Here is a 25,381-nt window from a genome sequence, read left to right as displayed (position 1 = left end):
GATGGGGGAGGGAGAGGGAGCTGGAAAGAAAGCAGCTTTAACTTTAAATGCATTCTCCAAGCCACTGATTGGCTTGAACTGATAACTCTGAGTTATCAGAGGCATACTTATTACAAGTGGGTTCAAGATCAAATCAATCCTGAACTAAAGGTGGAGGAGGAGGAGATTGGATTTATACCCCGCCCTTCACTCAGAAGTCTCAGAGCAGCTCACAATCTCCTTCCCTTCCACTCCTTGCAACAGACACCCTGTGAAGTAGGTGGGGCTGAGAGAGCTCTGAGAAGAATTAGACGACTGCAGATTTATACCCCGCCCTTCTCTCTGAATCAGTCTCAGAGCGATTTATAATCTCCTTTATCTTCTTCCCCCACAACAGGCACCCTGTGAGGTGGGTGGGGCTGAGAGCTCTCACAGCAGCTGTCCTTTCAAGGACAACCTCTATTGAGAGAACCGCTCTTGAGAGAACAGCTCTGAGAGCTGTGACTGGCCCGAGGTCACTCAGCTGGCTGCATGTGAAGGAGTGGGGAATCAATTTCTCCAGATTAGAGTCCAGTACTCTTAAACACTACATGAAACTGGCTCTCCCTACACCATACTGGCAAAAGTCCCTGGAAAAGACAAGCTAGGAAAAAGTTGAAAGCGGCAGGAAAAGAGGAAGACCCAACATAAAATATGTTTATTCAATAAAAGAAGCTCCAGCCCTGTTTGCAAACCCTGAGTAAGGTTGTTACCAGTCGGATATTCTGGAGGTCATTAATTCATAAGGTTCCCATAATTCAGAAGCCACTTGATAGCACTTAATATGCACATGCATTCTTATTTTTTTAAAAAAGGTAAAGGTAGTCCCCTGTGCAAGCACCAGTTGTTTTCGACTCCGGGATGACGTTGCTTTCATGATATTTTCACAGAAGACTTTTTACGGGATGGTTTGCCATTGCCTTCCCCAGTCATCTACACTTTCCCCCTAGCAAGGCTGGGTACTCATTTTACCAACTTCGGAAGGATGGAAAGCTGAGTCAACCTGGAGCCGGCTACCTGAACCAGCTTCCGCTGGGATCGAACTCAGGTCATGAGCAGAGGGCTCCAACTGCAGTACTGCAGCTTTACCACTCTGCACCAAGGGGCTCTTACGTTCTTATTACAAAGGCCATATTAGAGGCTGCTGCAGTGGCATGTTCAGCAAATCCACTGCAATCATGGACTTTCAATGCACTTTCCAACTGTGTTTTGCACTTCACACAGTAAAAGCCATTTGGAAAGTGCATTGAAGATGCATTATTTAGTGTGCGTGATCGCAGCCACAACCCTGAGCTTGTTCTTGTGTTGTGTGTGAAACGCTGACTGAGGCTTGATGCAGTCATGTGGGTGGCAGTAAGACTGAGCAGCCAATTTGTTAAAATGGCAGACTGAACTGTACCACCTCCGACTGCAAAGGGGTGGATCATACGCTGAACATGAGTAAACAGTGTGATGTGGTGGCTAAAAAGTTAAATGCAATTTTGGGCTGTATCAACAGACGTATAGTGTCCAGATCACATGAAGCGATGGTATCGCTTTACTCTACTCTGGTAAGACCTCACCTGGAGTATTGTGTTCAGTTTTGGGCACCACATTTTAAGAAGAATATAGATAAGCTGGAACAGGTCCAGAGGAGGGCGACAAAGATGGTGAGGGGTCTGGAGACCAAGTCCTATGAAGAAAGGTTGAAGGAGCTGGGCATGTTTAGCCTGGAGAGGAGGCAGCTGAGAGGTGATATGATCACCATCTTCAAGTACATGAAGGTCTGTGTGGTCATGTGGAATTGTTTTCTGTGGCCCCAGAAGGTAGGACCAGAACCAATGGGTTGAAATTAAATCAGAAGTTTCCGGCTCAACATTAGGAAGAACTTCCTGACCGTTAGAGCAGTTCTTCAGTGGAACAGGCTTCCTCAGGAGGTGGTGGGCTCTCCTTCCTTGGAGCTTTTTAAACAGAGGCTAGATGGCCATTGACAGCAATGAAGATCCTGTGAATTTAGGGGGAGGTGTTTGTGAGTTTCCTGCATTGTGCAGGGGGTTGGACTAGATGACCCTGGAGGTCCCTTCCAACTCTATGATTCTATTATTTGCCATTCTTTGCAAATGGAAAATTAGTGCAGCATGGTGACACTTTCCCTGCCCCCTTTTTAGCATTAACATTTGACAAGAGATTTTAAAGGAAGAAATGACCTTCCCCTTCTCCTCTGAAGCAATACTGACTCGGTCTCCTCTGAACAATGGAATTAAAGTTGCTTTCTTTCCACCTTTCTCTCCTTCCCCCCATCTGTTTGCCTGCCTGCTTTGCTGCTCTCAAACATCCGACGTTCATGCCTTGTGGCTCTCAAGCCTCTGAAGTTGATGTCTTGTGGCTCTGAAACATTTGACGCTCATTCTATGCGGCTCCTACCTTAAGCAACTTTGGCCATCCCTGCTGGAAGCATTCAATCTACTATCTTAATTAGTTAAGATAGCAGACTGGACTGCACCACTTAAAATTGCAGGAGGGTTCCACTTCCCAGAGTGAGTCCCCGCCAGTGGAAAACTAGCGCAGCGCGATGAACCTTTCCTGCCCCATCTTATTATTGTGACTGTTGTCTAAGGAGAGGTTGTAAAGGAAGAAATGCCCTTCCCTTTCTCGTCCGAAGCGGTACAGATTCGGTCTCCTCGTTCTGCTGAGCAGGCGCGGGGTCATCCAGAGCCCCAAGAATTCAGGCAGGGGCTTTGCCCGAGGCGCGGATAAAGCTGCAGGCGGCCCTCTCAGCCCGTCGAGGGTGTGTCGGGAGGAGGGCCCACCTGCCCCTTTTGTGACCCCAAGGCACTGCAGGGCGCCCTGGGCTGCCGGCAAGAAGAGGGTAGCCGCCTGCAGTGGCTCGCCTGGGCACCTCTTGCGCTTGGAGGGGCGCGCGGTAAGCGGGAGGCACGCGCGCAAAGTTTTGGCGGGCGCCCCCTTGTGCGTGGGAGCGTGCTAAGGACAGCCTCGGGGTAAGCGCGTGAGTAATCCCGGGCGGAGGGTTTTCCTGGGAAGCGGTTCAGAGGCGGGCTAAGGGTGAGGAGCGTAGCGGCCCGCTGCTCGGCGCCGTCGAGTGAGGCACGAGTGGGGAGGATTGGAGCCCACGAGGAGGGGATTGCGCGCCTGGGGAATTGGCGGCGCCCTCCGAGAGGGCCGGCCGGCCGAGACTGAGCCGGGGTGGGGGTGGGTGGACGCAGACGGGGGTGTTTGGACTCTTGGGACTCGAAGGCGGCGTGCACCTCTAAGCTGTGGAGCAAAAATTCGACTTTGGGAGGTGCTGGCCTTCAAGTTGTGAGATGATACATAAATGAGTGTGCTCTGGGGTCCTCCTTCCTGAGCTAAGAAAAAAATGTGGGAGCTGGAGGCTAAAAATCTGTGAGCTGGCTCGCGCTAACTCAGTTTAGAGGGGACACTGGCACTGGACTTCTTGGCTGAATAACGTGAATGAAATGTTAGAGAGGCTTTAGGTAAAGGCAAATGGTCCCTCAAGGGCAAGAAGTTTCCCCTCCTTTGTAACCTTGAGTACCGTTTCTTTCTGCTGGGAAAGGGCAGGATGGTCTGGCTGTAGTTATTAAAATATTTATATCCTACTTCTCTTTGTGGCTCAAGGCAGAAACGCTGCACTGCAAGTTTTCCCCCTCCCTGTTACTCCTAGAGCTACTGAACACCTCTTTCTGTTGGGAAAGGTGCAGGATGGGCTGGCTGTAGTTATTTATTAAAATATTTATATCCTACTTTTCTTTACGGCTCAAGGCAGACACGCTGCCCTGCAAGTTTTCCCCTTCCCTGTAACTCCTAGAGGCGCTGAACACCCGTTTCTTTCTGCTGGCAGAGGTGCAGGATGGTCTGGCTGTAGTTATTAAAATATTTATATCCCGCTTTACTTTGTGGCTCAAGGCAGCTTGAAGAGGGTGTGAGCAAGCAGGTTTGTTCTGCCTTTCCTTGGTTCTGTTGTTGTGCATTAAAAAGAAGCTTGATGCCCCAGTGAACCTTTTTCCTGGCACAGCTGTCTGCTTGTCTGTTCTTAAAAATAATGGAGTAGGAGCTGTTTAAAAAAAGAAAGCAGATGTGGCCATTCCTTGTAACAGGCAAACAGGGGTGGGGTTGTAGTAAGGGCCCTGTGGGAAGGTAGTCATGTGTAGGTATGTTGAGGTTAGTAGAGAAGAACAAGAAAGCTGAATGCAACAGATGGAGGGGAAGGGAGAAGGGATTGTTGGCTATAGTCTGCATGGGTGGGAAAAGCATTGTGCATGTAGTATTTTTATTTGTATTATGTATTTGGAATTGCCTTGCACCTCTATCCCAAAAATCTTAAGAGTTTGTGGAAACAAATCTGGATCTGCAATTGTTGTTCTCATTTTACAGGTTGTGCAAACTGAGTTTCTGAGGGGGTGGCTTTGTCTGCTCAAGGAATCCCTGAGGTGAAACTGGAACTCTGGCCCAGATCTACCCCATTGTCTGTGAACTTTGCAGAGGAGTGAAAGCAGGGAGGTAAGTGCACACTTAATAAGGTATGTAGAAACATGCAGGGCTTTTTTTGAGCAGGAATGCACCAGAACACAGTTCTGGCTGGCTTGGCATCAGGGGGTGTGGTCTAATATGAAAATTAGTTCCTGCTGGGCGTTCACTTTTCACGTTTATGTCTTGTCATGTACAGTGCTGATTTGTTATTTGTTTTAGGCATTGCTGGTGAGCTCAGTTTTTTGCAGAGCATCTTCTTTCCTTCATTTGCACCAAACTTCCCAAAGCATTACAAAGCCGGTTAGATGAGCAGATCTTTTGATCTTTATTGGTTATTTCTGTCCATTCAGACTTGCACATTTTCAGTTCAAGGTGAATGACCTGAAAGCAGTTTTCAGAGGAAATGTAATATCTAGACAAATCTAAAAGGAAAGCATTTAACCTTGGGAATGATGGATGATATTCAGAGAATGCAGTACCATTTTGTGCATACTCTGTGATCCAGTTAAAGACTGGGGTCAGCTTACTTATAAAGAAAAAATTACCAGGTTTGCACAGTGTGTGGATTAAATTTAAGTTAAACCTATTATACAAATATTATTTTATTGCAGTTATAATGACAATATTGGAATTAATATGGGTTGTGACAACTGTTTCGTGTGCTTACTTGACCCTAAGTCACCAATTATTTGCTTAAGTAAATCACTTGCCATTACTTACACAATAAGACTTGGTGCCCTGGGACTTCTTTGTATTTATGTGCAAATCATGGCATCATTATCTGGTGCAACTTTTGTTGGGCTTTCCAGAATAGAATTGCCACTTCCCCCCCCCCCCCCGAAACTTTTTTATTTTTAAACAATTACAAATAAACAATACAAAATAAGTAATTATTTACATTTTGACACATTATTTACATTTGCATATTGCACTGTTTAACACAACACTGTTTAACACATGGTGGACCACTTATGTCCAACTTTAGTATAATACATTAATAGTATCTAATAGCGAGGCATACTCTTCTCTAGTTGATAAATAATTTAGGAAGAAAGCTTGAGTTATATGAAACTGAATATAATCAGTAATTTCATCCATTATACAAAATTCACATACCTTGTTTAACCATTCAGATTCTATCAATTGCGTGTTGCTTTTCCAAGATTTGGCTATTATAAACCTTGCTGAAGCATATAACATCTCAATCAGTTATGGTAATTATGCCATGAGTTTAAAAGCGATATTTCTGCTTCCAGTGGCATTCTGAGTGCTGTTATAATATGTATTTACTTTATGACTATCGACCAAAATGACTGTACAAATTCACAGCTTCATCAGCAATGCCAATACAATCCTATGTTCCCACAACCTTTCCAACAAGCTGGTGAGGATGACATACATAGTTCACTAAAGTGTTTTACATCTGGATTTTTACTGTGTAAAGATTATTAAAATCTGGATTTAAAGCACATTATTTAGTGTGAATGCACCAATAATATAGCTTCTGTGGGTTGTATGAAGTGCCATCAAACTGCAGCTGACTCTTTAATTGCAGTCCTGGGTCTTTAATATTTTTATTTTATCTACTTAAACTATTTAATAGAGGCTTGTTTGGAGGTTATTTACTTCCATGTCATGCAGAGTTCCAGCTTCCCATTTCCATACATGAACCCTTTTTTAAACAACACAGTATTTTTCTCCAGGTCTGTTGGCAACCTAATTTCAGAATTCAGATAGGACGTATGACCCACCCACACACCCCACAAACTAAAGTGGTATGGTGAAGCAGTAGTTAGGTTATGGAGACCCACATTCCCTGCAGCCACGTGACTACTGTATGCCCTTCACTCCACCTCAAACAATAATATATGATAATACTGCCCTTTTAGTTGTTAGTAGGAAAGTGTAGAACTCCAGAAACGTCTTAAAGACTAACAAAATCTGTGGCAGGGTATGAGCTTTCATGACTCTTCTGAAGAGGTGAGCAGTGACTCACGAAAGCTCATATCCTGCTGCTACAGACAGGCTAACATGGCTGCCCATCTTGATCATTTAATTATGTGAGTACCTCTGATCGGTGTTCCCTCTAAGCTGAGTTAGTGTGAGCTAGCTCACAGTGTTCTGGCCTCCAGCCCACACATTTTTGTCTTTGCTCAGGAAAAATGGCCCCAGAGCAAACTAATTCATGAGGTAGCTTCACAACTTTAGGGCCAGTAGCTCACAAAATAGAATTGTTGCTCACAAGACTCCACAGCTTAGAGGGAGCATTGCTTCTGACACACAGTCTTTCCCCATGACTGGGAGTTTTGTGTTCAGCAGTGGTATTCGCCATTTTACCACCCCATTCAGCTGCATATGTTGACACAGCCTCATATACAGAACCCCTGCAGCCGCACAACCTTGATTATTATACTAGTGAACAACTTGTTTAATGTTTAAGAATAAAATAATTTTATCTTGGGGACCCTAGGAATGATGATTTTTATCAAAGATTTCAGGTTTTCACGGCTGGTAACATCATTAGGGTTTGTAGAATCTTTCGGGATCAAGTGCCGTGTTCTACTGGAGAAAGTTTTCCTTCCAGACGTTTCGTTCTCAGCTGCGGAGAACATCCTCAGCGGTGTTGCAGCCGGAGCAGGCGCTCAGACCTTCTTGGCTGCTGTGAAGGTCTGAGCGCCTGCTCCGGCTGCAACACCACTGAGGATGTTCTCCGCAGCTGAGAACGAAACGTCTGGAAGGAAAACTTTCTCCAGTAGAACACGGCACTTGATCCCGAAAGATTCTACAAACCCTAATGATGATTTTTGTCCTGTTTCTAAATAAACTACCCACTTTTGGGGAGGCTAGTGAACGATGCTCAGAAGAGGGTTAGGTGGCTCCAGAACTACTGAATATCTCTGTGGCAGGAGGGATATGTGCATAACCCATTAAAATGCTTGGATTAATTTTGTCAGCTCAACAGTTCTGGTTTCTATTGATGCTTTTTTGGGGATTAATCCATGTTTTGCTATTCTTGCTGGGAAGAAAATGGAGCTGTGGATTGGAGGGAAACCAACTCTTCTGTATGTCCAGGGGGACATAAATGGATTAGGGGGCTGTGGCTCAGTGGTAGATTGTATGCCAAAGGTCCCAGGTTCAATCCTTGGCAAGGGTGGATTTGATTTAAATCAAATCAATAAGACTAGATTTTGAATCATGGTTTTCTACATAAATACTGAGACCAGTTTTGCAGTAGATCCTGGTTTAGCCCTGTCCCTAAACTGACATTCTACACTAAAATCATAGAAATACAGACTCATAGAGCTGGTTTATCTGATTCTATGATTCTAGTGTAAGAATGTCAGTATGGGGACAGGGCTAAACCAGGATTAAAGGTCTAGTGCGAAACTGGACTCTCTCTTGCTGGCAGAATCTGAAGTGTTTGCATTTTGCACACATGCCTGCCTTGCCCGTGGCTAGAGGGACCATTAAAATAGTCCCAAACTGGGGCTTTTCTGGTCTGCCATTATAGGTTTTCTCCTCTAGGGAGAGAATAATATGATCAAACCTCAGGCTAAAGCACACAAAGATCCCAAGACTTGTGCAGTATTCTTCAAAAGGTTTTACTTTCATTTTTCATTGCTTGCCCCTCCCTCCTCATGCTTAGCTCTTTGTGCAGATCTGTTCCACTCCAAACAATCTTCTGTTCATAGAAAATCTTGAAACTTGGCATTTAAGAGGTAAGGGGTTGATTCTGTGTATGTAGATATGCGAGGAACAATGAGATTAAGGTCTTTTTCTCAGTGTGTCTTTATTTTATAACAGAAAAGGCATGTGATCTCTGCAGACACAGTTTAGAGAACTACAAAACCAAGCATCTGTGATAATTTCTTCTAGATAGAAAATATGCCCAAAATAATTTTACAGAAACCTCTGGAAGAATGTGGCATTGTGAATGGATTAATGGAATTCATTGACCAAAAAATTTAAACATTGCATGAATATACAGCCTCATGCTACATAATTAGAAAATATTCCGTATTTCACCTTTGGACTATAATGCATCTTAAGTAGAAAACTATATTTAAATGGATTTTTCCTCAAAAAGCATTCTGTTTTTAAAAAATTAAACCACTGATTTTTACCCACCCCTGGTGACTGTAGCTAAAAGGATTAGGTAGAAGGGTATGCAAAAGATAACTACCAGACACTCTGTAATGTTGCTGTCAGTTGGACAGTATTGACTTTCATAGACTAAAGATGCCACTTAGTGTGAGGCAACTGCTTTTATTCGTCTTGTTTAACTGCAGGTGCCATTTATTTAGATATTTATGGGGACCCAAAGTGGCATAAAGCAGCATTTCTCCCTCCTTGATTTAATTGCCATAACAACCACCCTCTAAGGTGGATCTGATGGGTAGCCATGTTAGTTTGTCTGTAGCCATAGAAAAGAAGAGGAATCCAGTAGCGCCTTAAAGACCAGCAAAATTTGTGGCAGGAGAGGGGTACTGAAGAAGTGAGAAGTGACTCACAAAATCTTCATACCCTGCCACAAATTTTGTTAGTCTTTAAGGTGTTATTGGATTCCTGTGATTTAGGTTAGACTGAAAGTGTGTGACTAGCCCAAGCTTACTCAGTAAGCTTCTATGGCAGAGTGGGGATTTGATCCTACTTGTCCCCAGTACTATGACCATGGCACCATGCTGGTTGTAGAGCTTTGTTGTCTAGCCCCATTATCTGGGAAATGACCATTGGGTCATGCAGGGGTCACTTCAGTTAGAAGGAAAGTCTGCAGTACCTGGAGTACTTGTAAGCAATGTTCCCTCTAAACTGTGGAGTCTTGTGAGCAAAAATTCTGCTTTGTGAGCTAGTGGCATTAAAGTTGTGAGCTACTGCATGAATTTGTTTGTTCTGGGACCATTTTTCCGGAGCTAAGACAAAAATGTGTGAGCTGGAAGCTAAAAAAACTGTGAGCTAGCTCACACTAATTTATCTTAGAGGGAACACTGCTTGTAAGTACAAGTGTGAAACGGGTATTTGGAACAAGAGATGTTAATTGAGGCTTGCTTTTGCCTTACTTGAGTTGGTTTGATATTAATCCAAATTGCTGTTATTCTGGCTGTGTTTGGGAGAGATGCAAAGGAAGGAGTGGATGGTAAACTACTCAAATGGCCTTGAGTAAGTGACTTAGCCTTCTCCTCCAAAGTACAATGCATTTATAAAGAGTCTACACAATAGTGTTATTATGTAAAGTGAGAATGTGGAAGATGGACAATTATGGAGCTTTTCTTCCCCAGTAAGTGTTTTGACAAAGCAATATACTTTGCTTCTATTGCCCTTAATTGTATGGTTAATGGGGGATGCTTACAGATTGGACAACAGATCCTTCTACCTGCCAGAATTAGGGAAGGGGCAAGGAGTTGTAAGAATCCACGGCAGAGAGTGATGCGAAATTTGGGAGAGGAATTAAGGATTTGACCAATAAAGATGCACAAACAACTGCTTGGTTTAGCCAGTGGAAAGGCTAAACTTGGAAAGGAAACTTGCTTTTCCTCTGCTGCTGTAAGAAGTATTCAGTTGCCTTTTCCTTTTCTCAAATTATATCTCTTTCCTTCCTTTCTTCTTCCTTTCTCACTTACCAGAAGTGCAATAAGGAACAGTGTGATAATACAACACACTATCTAAATTTTCACACATTAATCATAATAACCCTTTATAAAAATCCCCTGTGGAGTAATTCAATTTTAGACATTCTGCAGAACACCTTTTGCCTTTGAGGGTTCTTCTCTTTCGATCAGATCTAAATGCAAAGCAGTTTGTTTCTGCTGCTTTCTGGGAAATGTGGTTTCATGAAGTGAAGTTTAATGGGTCAGCTCCCAAGTAAATATACATAGGACTGCAGCCTGCACCACAGAATTACTGATTTGATAACCACCTCTGATTGAGTATTTTAGTTTTAGAGTTTTGTGGGTTTTTTTAAACAACTTTATTTATATGCCTTTCCAGGGCTTTTTTTGTAGCAGGAATTCCTTTGCATATTAGGCCACGCCCCCTGATGTAGCCAATCCTCCAAGAGTTTACAGGGCTCTTCTTATGGGGCCTACTGTAAGCCCTAGGAGGATTGGCTACATCAGGGGTGTGCGGCCTAATATGCAAAGGAGCTCCTGCTACAAAAAAAGCCCTGTCTTTTTCATGAAGACTGTAAGTAGGAGCTTCAGTGTCTTTCAGCAGGAAGCTATGGCCTACATGTAGTCAGTGCAATCCTAAACACAGTTACACCCTTCTTGGCCTATTTACTTCGATGGACTGAGAAGTGTGTCAGCTGAATCCTATGCAAAGCTGTTTCAGTCTAAGTCCATTAATTTCAGTGGGTTGAGAGTAGAGTAACCATCTAGGATTACACTGGGAAACTCTGCTTAGGATGAACATCAGGTAAATGTTTCATTGCGTTCAGTTTCTTTGCTTGCAAGTGAGGTTGCCATCTAGGCTTGTCATTCCCTGGTTGGGGGCAGGGGATCTCCCAGTTTGGAGGCCCTCCACCCACTTTAAGATTATCAGAAAAGGGGGGAGGATATCTGCTGGGCTGTATGGAAACTGATTCCTATATATAGGGTATAATGGAGAATTGATCTGGGGTTGTGGGGGGGCTGTTTTTTGAAGTAGAGGCACCAAATTTTCAACATAGCATCAGGCACCTCTCCTCAACCCCCCCCCCCTTTCCAAGTTTCAAAAAGATTGGACCAGGGGGTCCAATTCTGTGAGCCCCAAAAGAAGGTGCCCCTTATCCTTCATTATTTCCAAATGAAGAGAAGGCATGTAAAAGGCTTGTGGTCCCTTTAAATGTGATTCCAGAACTTCCTTCAGAGTTCAGTCACACTTGTCACACCCTTGCTCCTGGCTCCACCTCCAAAGTTACCAGATTTTTTTTTAGTTGGACCTTGCTACCCTATTGCCATCATGCTTCGAGAAAAAAATGACCTTCCCCTTAATATGTGGGAATGGGCAAGAGGAGTTCATGGTATACAGGTAAATACCCTCCCAATAACTTCTGTTAAAAGGACAGGGCATTATAACCACACTTATAAGAAGAGCCTTGCTGGATTGGAGCAGTAGTCTGTCTAGACGAGCATCTTGTTTTATACAGCAGCCAACCAGTTGCTCTGGAGGGACAAGAAACAGCCCAGCTAGAGGCCATGGCCTTTTACTGATGTTGCCATCTAACAGTGGCCGTTCACAGTGGAGATCGCCTTTAATCACTGTAGCTGGTAGTTTGTGGCTATCACAAAAGAGAAAATAGTGTAATATAAAATCCATAGCTAGGAAGGACTTCAGTTATCTAATCAGAACAGTAATTGTTTACTCGAAATGCTGTCAGATTAAATGGTCCCTGAGAAAATTAAATAGTATTGTTGCTCAGTGAATGTATGTTTTGATTTGCTTTTCTAAAGTTGCAATTTCCATTTTCACAAGTCAAGAAAAATCTGAAGGCTTTTCATAGATTTCCCCATAGTAGAATTTCCCTTGAGAATTTCGGACACTTTTTCAACTTCTCATACTTTCCCCTAGACTACATTGCTATTTACTAAGTTTTATGGTGCAATCCAGCCATAATTTTGCATCTTGAAGTCCTGGTGATTTTAATTTAAGTTTAACTCTTTGGAACTCAGTTCAAAACTTGTAGTCCTTTCTGTATCATCAAACCCCAATCTATAGCAGTGGCATAGTGTGTGCAGAGGGCCAATGTGATGGATCTACATGATGTAGCTGGGGGTGGAGGGACACCTTGAATCGCTTTGTAGTGCAATCCTAGGCAGAGTTACACACTTTCAAATCCTTTGTAGTCCATGGGTGCAAAAGGTTGCAACTTTGCTTAGTCCCTTTAGTGTTAAAATGGTCACAGCTGCTGGTATTTTGCTCTGACCTTAGAATAGAGGCCTTCATTTATCTAGTATGAATGCTTGAAATTCCACTAAGGAAAACCTTTCCTGATTCTTTTCATAGGGAGAACTGTGACCTGGTGTTGAAGATTATAGGGAAGGCCTATCAGGGTTAACAAGATGGAAATGTACATGGACTGGGCAGCTGAAAAGGATGACTGCAGTATCACAGTAGATCGTTTTGATGATTCCATCAGTGCTTCTGATTGTATAGCTTATAAACCCAGCCTACTGGGAGAGATAGAGGATGTTAACGTGCCACTTTCCAGTCTCAGTAGCAGCCTTGCTGTGTCTTCAGATGTATCTGATCTCTCTCTAGTGCTGCACTGTGCAAAAAGTGAAAATTCTGCAACTGCACCTCCAAAAGGATCCATTTATTTCCGAAAATGGGATTTGGCCACAGATGGAGTCTATGTCCCTTCAAGCGCCGCTTATAATTATCTCGGTGATGGTAAAGATCTGGAACTCTGGTCATCCAGGTGTTCCGCGGATCTTCAGGATGGTCTAAAAGAAAAAGAGAGCTTCATCATCCTTGTGGACTCTTTGGACGAGGAGAATCTGCCACCTCTGCTGGGCAAAGTTTTGCCTTACCAGTGTGAGAGGTGTGCAAAATCATTCCAAGACCTCCGCCAGCTGGAGGAGCACAAAAAGAAGTATGTTGCTGGCTGTTCCTACTGGTGCCCAATCTGTGGCAAAGAGTTTTTCCGCGCCGCTAACTTACGAATGCACAAACTGACCCACTCTACAGACAGGCCGCACAAGTGCCCAGAATGTAGCAAGGGATTCATCCGCACAGCCGACGTCTGGAGGCACCTCCAAAGCATGCACAAGATTGACCGTTCCAGTGTTGTGCTGGGGGACGCTAACATCAAGAACCCTTGGTCTGTCCTGCACCAGAACCAGGATCAAAGTTGCAACTCCGGGCAGGTGCGCTCTGCTTCAGAAAACCCTGGAGAAGGTGGTTCCAAGCAATATCAGTGCCCAGTATGCGGCAAAGCTTTCAGCAAAGCCAACTCGCTTTATAAGCACAAGGTGATCCACAAGAAGGAAAAGCCATACCAGTGTAACACATGCGGAAAGGCTTTTGTCCAGCAGGTGAGGTTGAGAAGGCATCATCAGACGCATACTGCTGAGCGCCCTTTCCACTGCAAAGACTGTGGCAGTGTCTTCAAACACCCTGCTTCGCTTCAGCGCCATCGTCGTAACCATACGGGAGAAAAACCATACTCTTGTGCCTACTGTGGGCAGTCTTTTGCAGAACTGGGCACTTTAAGGAGGCATGAAGGCATTCACAGAGTCGTCCAGTCATAGGACTTGACACAGAGATTGTGCTTATCTTAAGTTTTAGTTGTTGTTTTCTTGTCTTAAAAATAGGGCTTTTCTTGTAGCAGGAACTCCTTTTCCTATTAGGTCACACACCCCTGATGTAGCCAACGCTCCAAAAGCTTATAGGGCTCTTCTTATAGGGCCTCTTGGAGGATTGGCTACATTGGGTGTGTGTGGCCTAACAGGCAAAGGAATTCCTGCTACAAAAAAAGCCCTGCTTTAAGAATTGTGTTGGGGTAGTGGCATCGTTCACACACTCTGCAAAGTGATGGGGCAGAGTGGAGAGTACCCCTTCCAGTTGTGTGTGAACTCTGTTCTTATGGAAGAAAGGTTCTAGCCCGTTCTGTCTTCTCTCCTTATTTTCTTTTTTACTTGCTCAAGGGAGTTTTTATTTTGTTTTTACAAAGAGTAGCATTGAAAATGTGATCGGCTACCAACAGTCCCTTCAGCCACCCTGGAGTTCTACCATCCCATTTTGTTACATGTGTAGATCCATCCCAGGTGAATACTGAAACTTTGCTCCTGTAAACACAGTGCTTTTATAGAAGAATAGGGCTTATTGTTTCCCCTATTCAGTGACATCTCCCTTCTTTAGGTTGACTTTTTAGGTATTTTACAGTCACTGTAATACCAGTCTTTGTTTCTACTCTACCCCGACCTTTTCCATATGTTAATTAAGTTCAAGCATGCATAGTTCTTCTGTTGAGGCGTTAGTATAAGAATAAAAGTTTTGGCATGATGCAGTTGTCTTTTATTGTATCTTTCCTCTCCCCCCCCTTATGTTGGGAAAGGCAAAATAAAAACCAGTTGTTAGAGTAAGAGAAAGCTGTCTTCAAGTAGTTTATATATTTATTTACTTCTTTTATACCCCACCTTTCTTGCTAGCGCAGAGTCAAAGTGCTTCCATCATTCCCATCTCCTCCATTTTATCCTCGCAACAATTCTGAGATAGGTTAGGCAGAGACTGTGACTGGCCCAAGGTCACCCAGTGAGCTTCCAGGGCAGAGCTGAGAATCAAACCTGGTTCTCTTCCCAAACCACTACCCCGTGCTGGCTGTTTGGGCCATAATAGCTGAGATAGGGCCATGTTCCTCCTTCCTGCTTCACTGAAGGAATGTGGATTGCCTCCCACCATAAGCATTGCTCTAGGTCAGGGGTGGCCAAACTTACTAATGTAAGAGCCACATAGAATAAATGCTAGATGTTTGAGAGCCACGAGACATGTGCGCCAGATGCATGAGAGCCACAAGATAGGGAGGAGAGGTGGAAAGAAAGCAACTTTAACTATAAATGCATTCTCCAAGCTGCTGACTGGCTTGGCTTGGAGGAGTGATTTAAAGAGAGAAATACCACACCAAGCTGGCTGATGGGGTGGTGTGGAGGCTTGAGAGCCACATAATACGTGTGTGAAAGAGCCACATGTGGCTCCTGAGCCACAGTTTGGCGACCCCTGATCTAGGTGAAAGAGGAAGACGTTAGAGTGGGGTTTTATGCATTGCACTGGCTGCACAGGAAGGAGATGGCGTTCAGCGGCTCCTGTGTTTCCAGTGTATTTGGGGAGGGTGAGTTGAAATCAGAGGCGTCACTAGGGCAGGGCCAAGGGGGCCATTGGCCCCCCCCCCCAGAGCATTCTCATTGGCCCCCTAGGGCTCTTTGAAGGCAGCAGGCGGCAAGCAATCACAGTCTTTATTGGCGGGAGACGCGGGGAGGCTCTTTCAAGGCAGTGGCGAAGCGAGAGAAGGCCGGGAGGGAAGAGGAAAGCGCAGCTCTCCGCAGGCAGGCATCAGAGGGCGAGCAGGCAAACCAGGGAAGGGAGGACGTTGCGAGCCAACCAGCGAGGGAAAGGAGGCTTTAGACGCGCGGGGCGCAGGAGGGAAGGGAAGGGGGCAGGCAGGCAGAGAGCGAGGGAGTCCCTCACGCAGGAGGAAAACAGGCGGCATCGGCCACGCTCGCAGCAGCAAGAGGAGGAGCGGGTGAGGGGTAGCGCAGGAGCATTGCCGGCAGTGCGCATGAGCGCCAGTGCTGAAGACTCCGCACCGCAGGCGCTGCTGCTGGCGGCGGGGGAGGAGGGGGTAGGCGACGAGGACCCGAAGCGGGCTTCTTTCTCGCTGGTTCTCACCAGGTGCGCTGAGCTCCCCCAGCCGCCGCTCTCGGCTAGCAACTGGTCTTGCACAAGCCCGCGCCGCCGCCAGCGCCTTGGGAGGGACGGACTGATGGAAGAAGTAGTTTGCAGGACGAGCAGCGCCTCTCCTCAAGTTTCGGGACGGTTACCGTCCCCAAATCTTTCGGCTTCTCCAGGCGGAGGCTTCCTTTGTTCGAACGCGAGGGATTTAGCACCTCTGGGCAGCGCACGAGGACTGCTGCTCTTCCCTCCGAGTCCGGCACACTTGGCCCCAGGGTGCAACCGACTTGGCCCCAGGGTGCAACCCACGCACTTGGCCCCAGGGTGCAACCCACCCCAGTGACGCCACTGGTTGAAATGCATCGGCAATGGCAGCAAATCTTTGGTGTTGCTGATCTCAGCCTTCTTGACCTCATATTTGAACCAATTCCCCTTTCTTGGGTGCCAGTGTGCTATGATCCTGTGTTCAAGTTCATTGTGTTAATGATAAGGGGAAATGATTACAGGATCCAGGAGATCTTGCGCATAGGTCAACCCGGGGCTTTCTTTTTGTAGCAGGAACTCCTTTGCATATTAGGCCATGCACCCCTGATGAAGCCAATCTTCCTGGAGCTTACAGTAGGCCCTGTACTAAAAGTCCTGTAAACCCTTGGAGGATTGGCTACATTGGGGTATATGGCCTAATATGCAAAGGAATTCCTGCTACAAAAAAAGTCCTGGGTAAATCTCTTTCAATAAGGTGGGTGACCAGGGTAGGAGAGAGTAGACTTCTGTTAGCTTGAGACTTCTTCCAGCAGTTAAGAGTTTGACCAGATATTTTATCCTCAGAACAAACCTAGGAATGGTGACCTTGCCCATTTCCACATGAAATATTAGTCTTGGGTTCATTGCTGTTGAAAAGCAGGGTGTCTTCCCTTCCCCCATTTTCAGGGTTTTCCTGGCTTTTTTCTGATTTTTCCTAAATCTGGTTTGCTGCAAAGTTTTGGGAAAGACTGCAGAAAAGCCTAGATGTTTGCCATGTCAGTGGTAACATTTGGATTTTCCCAGTCCTGCCCACACAGCAATTGTTTTCCCTGCCACCATGAGATGCCTTTTTAAACTTGGTAATTGAATACCATAGCAATTGGCATCAAGTTCTTCAAATTCCACTGTGACCTGGATAGACCGGGCAAGCGCAATCTCATCAGATCTCAGAAGCTAGGCAGGGTTGATCCTGGTAAGGGATAGAAGACCTCCAAGGAATACCAGGGCTGGGATGGAGAAGCAGGCATTAGCAAGCCACTTCTCTGAACATCCAAGCTGCAGTAGAGTTGGCCAGAGGTCAGCCATGATTTCCAGGTATCTGTACACACACACTAAAAAAGTTACCTGAATTCCCAGCTTTCACTTGTGGGTGTGGGGGAGAGCTCTAGCTAGTTTCCTTGTGGAGATATAATGGGGAAAGTATAGCTCTGCAATAAAATGGACTAGGCTTTTTTAAAAACTGGGAATTCAGAGAATCTGATACATAGATATCACTTGGTGCTATTCAGTTGCTATTTGAAAATTGAAAAAAAAAAGTGGTGCAAGGGGTGTGTGGCTGCTGGACTGGGATGGGGAAATGTTACATTCAAAATCCCCATTACTGCTGTGCTGCATTAGCAACAACAGAAGAGCTACACAAGCCTGTCCCCATGTGGAAAACTCCTGCGTTGAGTAATGCCTCCAAATTCAAAGGAGGGATAATGGAGCTTGCATAGTTGTGTCTTGTGTCCTCGCAACAATCCAGAAGATAGTGTGGCTAGGAAACCATACCCTAGGTCTTAGCTGTAACTGCTGCCAAGCAGAAAATCTGGATGATAAAGAAGTTTAACTAGGTTAGTAGATTCTATGGGAGAGGTACCTTCAATGTACAAAGGGAGATAAGGATCCGTAGGTGCGGCTTCAGGTTTACTATGATAAACTGTATTAATCGAACCTTTTGCTTCTGGGCAACTGCTAAAAGCCACAGAAGCTCTGGATTTAACATGAGAAAAGCAATGTTTGGGGCCTTGGAGGAGGGGGAAAAAAATCCAGTAATTTATGTAAAAATGCTATTGATTTTTCAAACCTACACTGAATTCTCTTTATTGCATCCAAAAGAAGGGTGACCTTGAAAAGTCCACTGTTAGTACTCTGCTGATTTGGGCACAATGTGAATGGTCAACCAAGCTTTTCAAAAGCTTTTAGTTTTCTCTTTGACACCACACTTCCGAAGGAAACGTGGTATTGCTGTAAAACGTGAAAACATTGGGCATTTTCGCACAGGGCTTACCCCGGAGCGACGTCCCTCTTCACCGCGCAGCGTCTGCGCGGATTTCGCACCAACTGCTCCGCAGAACCCGGAAGAGCCGCGGAGAGCTGCGGCTTTTGCGTCGCAAATGTAAAGTTGGTTTTTGGCGGTTTACATTTGCGACGCAAAAGCCGCGGCACTACGCGGCTCTTCCGGGTTCTGCGGAGCAGTTGGTGCGAAATCCGCGCAGACGCTGCGCGGTGAAGAGGGACATCGCTCCGGGGTAAGCCCTGTGCGAAAACGCCCATTGTTCCTTCTCTCCATCTGTCATTTCTAGGACTGAACAGGAGAGGTCACTGTTGTAGTTTAAGTGAGGAGAAAAAAAATTTCACGAAGAACCAAGGCATGAACACACATAAGCTTCAACATGTACGCATGAGTGAATTTTATAGATCCAGGTGGGCAGCCGTGTTGGTCTGAAGCAGTAGAACAAAGCAGGAGTCAAGTAGCATTTTATGTTTGAGATACAGTGAAAGGGAGGTACTTTTCACAATGATGTATAATCTCACCTTTCAAACAACGATTATGTACAGGATAACCAGAGATACTGATGGGGTGGAAAGGTCCTTTTATCCTATTCCTTGGGAGAATACAGCACAGCTTTAACTATTCCCATTTTGCCTGCTGTTTTCATTCCTTATCTGCTTGTACTATCATACTTAACCCCACAGGAATCATGAAGGCAGATGTAGAAGCTATCAAGTGATCTCCCCCCCCCCCAGCATGTAATAGATATAATAAAATAATTGTCTTCCCCCCTACTAGCACCACCAAAAACTAAGTGCAATTGAAATAAATGTTAATATAACTGCACAAGAGCATTGTAATATGTCTTGTTTCTTTTAGGACCATTCTGCATTTTGTTCTAATAGCCTGACCCAGGAGCTACCTATTTTGCTTGCCGCCGGGAGCAATTTAGCCTTCCTGGATCTCAGCTTCTGTCATTGCTCCTGTCTCAGTTTTATCTGAAAAGGAGCTGAATAAAGTCTTCAGCATTCTGTATGGTGCTTTGGAGGAGTGTCATTTCCTTATGCAGGAGCCCAGAGCAAAGCGTCCAAAAGTCATACCCAGCAGGGCTGTGTATTTCCCCTACTGCAGTAATCAGCCCAGGCAAACTGAATTCTGTGCCCCAAAAAGCAGATTTCAATTTTAAATCTGTAAAAATTGTTTTGCATGATGTGTTCTGACTGTTGTGTCCGCTTACATGTTTCTGTTCCTAGCTAAAAAGGAGTTAAAGCTCTACGAAGATAACTTGAAATTTCCATGCCTGAGATTTCAGCAGGTGTTACCTGTGCACTTTCAAACTTAGATTTGCTAAGGGTTTGAAAGTTGATTTCTAAATAAGTAGTGAAAGGGAGCTTTCTCAGGAAGCTGAATGATCCTGTCTCACAAATGATTCTCCCATCCTTTAAAAAAGAATTCTTACAGCAGCCCTATATGGCAGGTTGTGCTCAAGGTATTATGGACCCAGGATCATCCAGCGAATTTCTTGGCTGAGCAAAGAATTGAATCTGGGTTTGCTGGGCACTAGTCCAGGAGTCTTAACCACTAGACCGCACTGCCTGTCTTCTGTGCCCATTAGCACACCTTGATTCTTTTTTCCACAAGAATTTGCTGCATTGCTTTCCCTTACAGGCAAGTGAAGTTCCAGCCATTATGCTGTAAAATGATGCTCTTATAAGCACTACAGCATTCTGGCTCTCAGCTTAAAAGTGTGGGACTAGGATCTGGGAGAACCAGGTTCGAATCCCCCCCCCTCCCTCTGCCATGGAAGCTGCTTGGTGATTTTGGGGCAGTCACTAACTCTCAGCCTGACCTACCTCACGGGGTCGGTGTAAGCATAAAATGGAAGTGAAGAAAGTTAAGCCACTGTGGGTGCCTGCTGGAGAGAAAGGTGGAGTAAATAATAATGAAGTAAATAATAATACAAGCTTCATTTCCCTGACTTCCCAGGCTAGCCCAATCTTCTGTCTGGTCTCAGAAGGTAAGCAGAGTTGGCCCTGGATGGGAAACTGCCAAGGAATACCAGGTTTGTGATGTGGAGGCAGGCAACGACACATCATCACCTCTGAACATCTCTTGAAAACTCCAGGGGGTTGATATGAGTCAGGGGCAGCCGAGCTTGCTTAACATAAGAGTAATGTAGAATAGACATCAGATGTTGGAGAGCTGCAAGACATGAATGTCAGATGTTTGAGACAGGACAGGAAGGAAGGAAAATAGATGGGGAGAGGTGCCTTAGAGAATGCATTTAAAGTTAAATTCATTCTCCAAGCTGCCAGCTGGCTTGGCTTGGAGAAGTGCTTTAAAGAGACAAATACCTTCTCCAAGCTGGCTGATGGAGTGGTGGGGGCTTGAGAGCCACATAATACGTGTGAAAGAGCCACGTGTGGCTCCTGAGCCACAGTTTGGCTACTCCTGCTATGTCTTGTGACTTGACAGCAAAAAGAAAGGTACCATTTGTTCTTTGTTGCTCTCCTGGTTTTCTTCTGGGTTTTCACTATATGTGTTTGTGTTTTCTGATCAAGTTCACAAGTTCTGAAAAACTCCGAAGACAAACTGGGAGAGCAATAACTGGCAAACAATATTGTATGTAAAGGTAAACCTATGCAATTGAGCTGAGCAGCAGCAAAAACATAGTGCAGAAAAGTCTCTTACCTGTGCTTCAGAAACAGCGCCACACGATGTGATGGCCACTGAGCTGGATTCTAAAAGTGATCTGTTGCCGATTATTAGCCATGATTAGCTGAATCTCTGGCTGCAGGGGCAGAATGTTTCAGACTGGCAGATACTGGGTAGAAGGCAGCAGGTGGTTTGTGACTTCGATTTTCCTGTTGGAAAAAGAATACTGGCCTAGACAGAGCTCTTGGTATGATCCAGCATGGCTGCTGTCGTGTTGTTGATTATTACAGAGCTTTTTTTTGTAGCAGGAACTCCTTTGCACACACCCTCGTGAAGCCAATCCTCCAAGAGCTTACAGTAGGCCCTGTAAGAAAAGCCCTGTAAGCTCTTGGAGGATTGGCTACATCGGGGGTGTAGCCTAATATGCAAAAGAGTTCCTGTTACAAAAAAAAAGCCCTCCTGGGTCATCTCTTGAAGTCTGAAATCATCAAATACTTCTGTAACTTTGCACCTGTTCTTGGCACACTGGGGAGGTGAGTGATGCAGAAACAAGCACACCTGCAAAGGGGGAACAGGCAGCACCTTGTTCCCTCAGATTTTTAGTGGTTTTTGTTCTTACAGACTGGGGCAACAAGTGGGAACGCTGGCAACTTCCAATGCAGTGATTGAAAGCTTTGGTTTGGCAAAATGCCCGGCTGTGTGGCCCTGGAGGGCAAGTCCATAAGGACTCTGTGTACTTGTCCCCTTTATCAGATGATTAGTGTGCCAATACTGCCATTCTCTGGTCCTTGCCTCTTTCTTTAATGGTTCTATTGTGTTGTTTATCACTCTACACTGCTGAGCTAATACAACTAGGATTAGCCCAGGAAGACACAGCTATTCTTTGCTGACATTTGTTGATGAGAAGGCACAAAGGTTTCTATGCAAATACCACAGCTGATAGATTCAGCACTGCTTATCTTCTGATTTCTGCTCCGTCTGGCAGAACACCTTTGTCTAGGCAGGGGTCAGTTGTGTACAGGTGGTGTTTTCCTTTTAGTGCAGGGAAAACTGACAGCTGCAAATCTGGGACTATTTGACAATCTCTGTTCTTGAGAGGAAGTCAAGGATTGCAGGAGGCAGGTTCCTCCAGGCAGTATGAAATAGGCACCAAATGAAACTGTAATCTAGTGGTTCCTCACTGTTATCCCTGGAATTGTTGTGGCACTTGAGGTGATCCTTGGTGCCCACTTGCTTCCTGAGTTATGGGGATAAAGTCCAAAATCGGCGTGATGTGGTTGGAAGCAGACTCTAATCTGGAGAACCAGGCCTGCTGGGTAACCCCGAGTCTGTCACAGTTTACTCAGAACTCTCTTAGCCCCACCTGCCTCACTAGGTGTCCATCGTGGAGAGAGGAAGGGAAGACAATTGTGAGCTACTATGAGACTCCTTAAGGTCAGTGTTTGCTCTAAGATGGGTTAGTGTGAGTTTACCTCACAGTTTTTTAGACTCCAGCTCATACATTTTTGTCTTAGCTCAGGAAAAATGGCCCCAGAGCAAACTAATTTATGCAGTAGCTCACCACTTTAATGCCAGTACCTCACAAAGCAGGATTTTTGCTCACAGGACTCCACAGCTTAGAGGGTGTGTTGCTTGACGTAGAGAAAAGCAGCATATAAAAACCTTCTCTCCTGCTTCAAAGGACCTTGAATGGAAGCCGGGGCGGGGGAGGAGGACCAGCTTCAAATTTGCTTCCTACCAAGTGACAGACTAGTAAAATGCTTATGGCATCTTAGCGCTGAAGTGACATAGCTGTAGAAAAGAACAAAAGTCCAGTAGCACCTTAAAGACAACAACATTTTTGGTAGGGTATGAGCTTTCATGAGTCCCTGCTCAGTTCTTCAGGTATAGCTAGAACGTGAGTCCATCTGTCTTAGGACTCACGTTCTAGCTGTACATGAAGGAATGAGCAGGGACTCATGAAAGCTCATACCCTACCAAAAATGTTGTTATATTCGAGAGTGGAGGGATTTCAGATTACATTAGCGGCCAAATAATGGTAGGTGTGGTTGGATTAGGTACGATATGCAGAGAAGTGTCATGGCTGTATGCCCTCAGCTTGGCAATTGGCACAGACTTTGATATATCTCTGGGACTGGTAACCTCTGCGTGTGCCCATTCATGGAACAAGGCTTTTTTTTTGGGAAACTGAAACAACAGAGTCCCTTTCCCAAAGCAAAAAGAAGGGGGGGAAAGGGGGGGTTCCCGACTTTCCTTCTCTTCAGTTCAAGAAATGCTTCAGAAGAGCCCGCTATTCTATCTACAGGGGACACCCGCTTCAGAAAATGCTGCCTTTGATGTGAGAGGATACTAGGCTTGGAACCTCCCAGCATTCTGTGATTTGGTCTGCCCCTATGGCAGCCATTTTGTGATCCCCTGCCATCATGGTGGCCATTTTGTGCAGTTCATCCCACCCACCCAGTACTGTTCCTCAGAATGTCCAAAGTGCTTACAGGCCCAACAAGACAGGAACCCTGCTATGCTTGCTTTCTCCCACAAGACAGACAGGGCTTTAAATGGCTGGATGTCATTGTACAGAAATATTGGCCATATGACAACCCACCAGACTCTGCTACTGTCTACTCTTAACTGTAGTGCTTCATCATGAAGAGATGACTGTAACTGTGAAGTGGTTGCTTTGAGTGCACAAGAGAAACAGTGTGGTGTAGTGGTTAGACTTAGAGGACAGATTAGGGTCTGTGAGACCCAGGTTTGCATCACCTACTCTGCCATGGAAGCTTGCTGTGTGTCCTTAGGCAAGACCCAGACCGATTCCCCACTAGCCTTATGGCGCTCTCACTCTCCTCCATGGGGCTTCTGTCAGAGTTCAACCTTTATTTTTATTTTATTTTATTCTAACCTATCTGCCCTGGGGCTGCAACTAGCTCCACCTCTTTCACACAGCAAACAAGATCCTCTAAAAAGCGGTTTCTGTTTGCCATGCGAAAAAGGCAAAGCAAGTTGTAGCCCTGGGGCAGATAGTGTGAAATCAGACGGAAGCCCCACAGAGAAGAGGAGCTTGAGAATGGCATAAAGCTAGTGGGGAATCGGACACAGTCTCTGTCCCTTAGCTTGTCTTATAATGGATGTGGTGAGGATGAAATGGGCAGAGGGAAAGCAATAACTTCAGCTGCTGTTTGTCCTCGTTGAGGGGAAAAAGCAGGAAATAAATATGATTGGAAGTGATCATGGAGCCTGGGAGATGTTATAGAAATTATTTTGGGAACGATCCGGAGTTCTAGTCCCCATTCGGGCCTTCCGCATGCTGTGGTGTCTTCTGTGCTGAATAATACACCTGACAGTGCAGTGCTAAGCAGAATTATGCTGTTCCAAGTCCATCGAAGTCAGCATCTCTAACTGCTTAGAACTGCACCATGAATCTTTTTAAAAACTTCTTTGGTTCTAATCAGCTGTAAGGAATGAGGAAACCTGGCTCTTTGGCCTTCGGTGCGTGGGGGGGGGGGGGGGGAGCAGTCCTGGGCCTGAGCCAGCTGCTGGTTTCTGTGCAACTTGGTGTGGCATTTGTGAGGTCAGCATTTCAGAGAAACCAGCGGTGAGGGTAGTAGCTCGGTCTTCTTGGGACATAGGTCACGATTACAGCAAGTCCTCTTTGATCATGCTATCGCTGCTTTGGAGGGAGGCCAGTGTGGTAGCACACCAGCCTCTTATCAGCAGCAACCAGTTTGAGCTGGAGTTAGGATCTGATGAAACCTTTGATTTGAGGAGGGAGCGTGTGTGTGTTTGTGTGCTTTAGCAGACATGTGTCCACTTTCTTCCACAACCCAGTGTAAATACAGTGTTCCTGGTGAACACAATGTTCACACAGGGGTATTCACTAAGGTTGCCAAGTCCAACCTCAGAAATATCTGGGGACTTTGGGGGTGGGGAGCCAGGAGACTTTGGGGGTGGAGCCAGGAGACACTGGGGTGGAGCTAGGGGGAGGGGGGAAACAGCGTCAGGGAGCGTGGCCACCCGCCCCGTCTTGGAGCGGGCGACACCGCTGCGCAGCTGCCGCCTCTTCTCTGCTCGCCGTGGCTGCTCCTCCGAGATGGGCTCAGCCTGAGCCCATCTCGGAGGAGCAGCCATGGCAAGCGGAGAAGAGGCGGCAGCGGTGCGGCGGCCTCGCCCGCTCCGCCTCTGGGATGGAATCGGAGGGGGGGGTGGAGGTGGGCCGGGGGCATGGCGAGCCGCGAGTCCGGGTCCTAGAAGGGCCCGGATTTGCGGCTCTCCATGCTCCTGGCCTGCCTCCGCCCTCCCCTGGTTTTGCCTGCGCTGCAGCCGCCTCTTGGCTGCTCCTCCGAGATGGGCTCAGCCTGGGCCCATCTTGGAGGAGCAGCTGCAGTGGGCGGGGAGGGGGCGGTGGTGGCGCGGCGGCCTCGCCCGCTCCGGGATGGGGCGGCTCGCCATGCTCCCCAGCGCCATTTCCCCCCTCCCCCCACTTCCGTTTTTTTGGGGAGCAGGGGAAGAGGGTGGAAATCCTGGGGTCCCCCGCCAGGGCGGGAGGGTTGGGAAGCCTAGTATTCACTGCAATGAAATGCCATTTCCTATCACAGTTGGTAG

The 25,381-nt window shown here is 45.9% G+C and overlaps 1 protein-coding gene across 6 annotated transcripts; it reads left to right on the top strand.

Moving 5' to 3' along the window:
* Positions 1-2,566: 2,566 nt before the first annotated feature.
* On the top strand, positions 2,567-14,466 carry LOC132567702 (zinc finger protein 625-like). 6 transcript variants are annotated; one of them, XM_060233383.1, is made up of 4 exons: positions 2,637-2,996; positions 4,390-4,515; positions 4,705-4,785; positions 12,466-14,466. In XM_060233383.1, the coding sequence occupies exon 4, from the start codon at positions 12,522-12,524 to the stop codon at positions 13,710-13,712; it is 1,191 nt and encodes a 396-aa protein (XP_060089366.1). In that variant the 5' UTR covers positions 2,637-2,996; positions 4,390-4,515; positions 4,705-4,785; positions 12,466-12,521; the 3' UTR covers positions 13,713-14,466. The 6 variants fall into 6 exon arrangements, with proteins under 6 accessions (XP_060089362.1, XP_060089365.1, XP_060089366.1 ...); XM_060233384.1 differs by lacking the exon at positions 2,637-2,996 and adding an exon at positions 3,024-3,060; XM_060233379.1 differs by lacking the exon at positions 4,705-4,785 and having other exon boundaries at positions 2,567-3,004.
* Positions 14,467-25,381: the final 10,915 nt, after the last annotated feature.

Source organism: Heteronotia binoei, chromosome 2 (genome assembly GCF_032191835.1).
Source record: "Heteronotia binoei isolate CCM8104 ecotype False Entrance Well chromosome 2, APGP_CSIRO_Hbin_v1, whole genome shotgun sequence".
Lineage (NCBI taxonomy): Eukaryota > Metazoa > Chordata > Lepidosauria > Squamata > Gekkonidae > Heteronotia > Heteronotia binoei.
This window is presented reverse-complemented; position numbering and strand designations above follow the sequence as displayed.

Excerpts from the sequence above, each read along its gene's own strand:
- LOC132567702 (XM_060233379.1), top strand. The coding sequence starts at position 12,522 with ATGGAAATGTACATGGACTGGGCAGCTGAAAAGGATGACTGCAGTATC.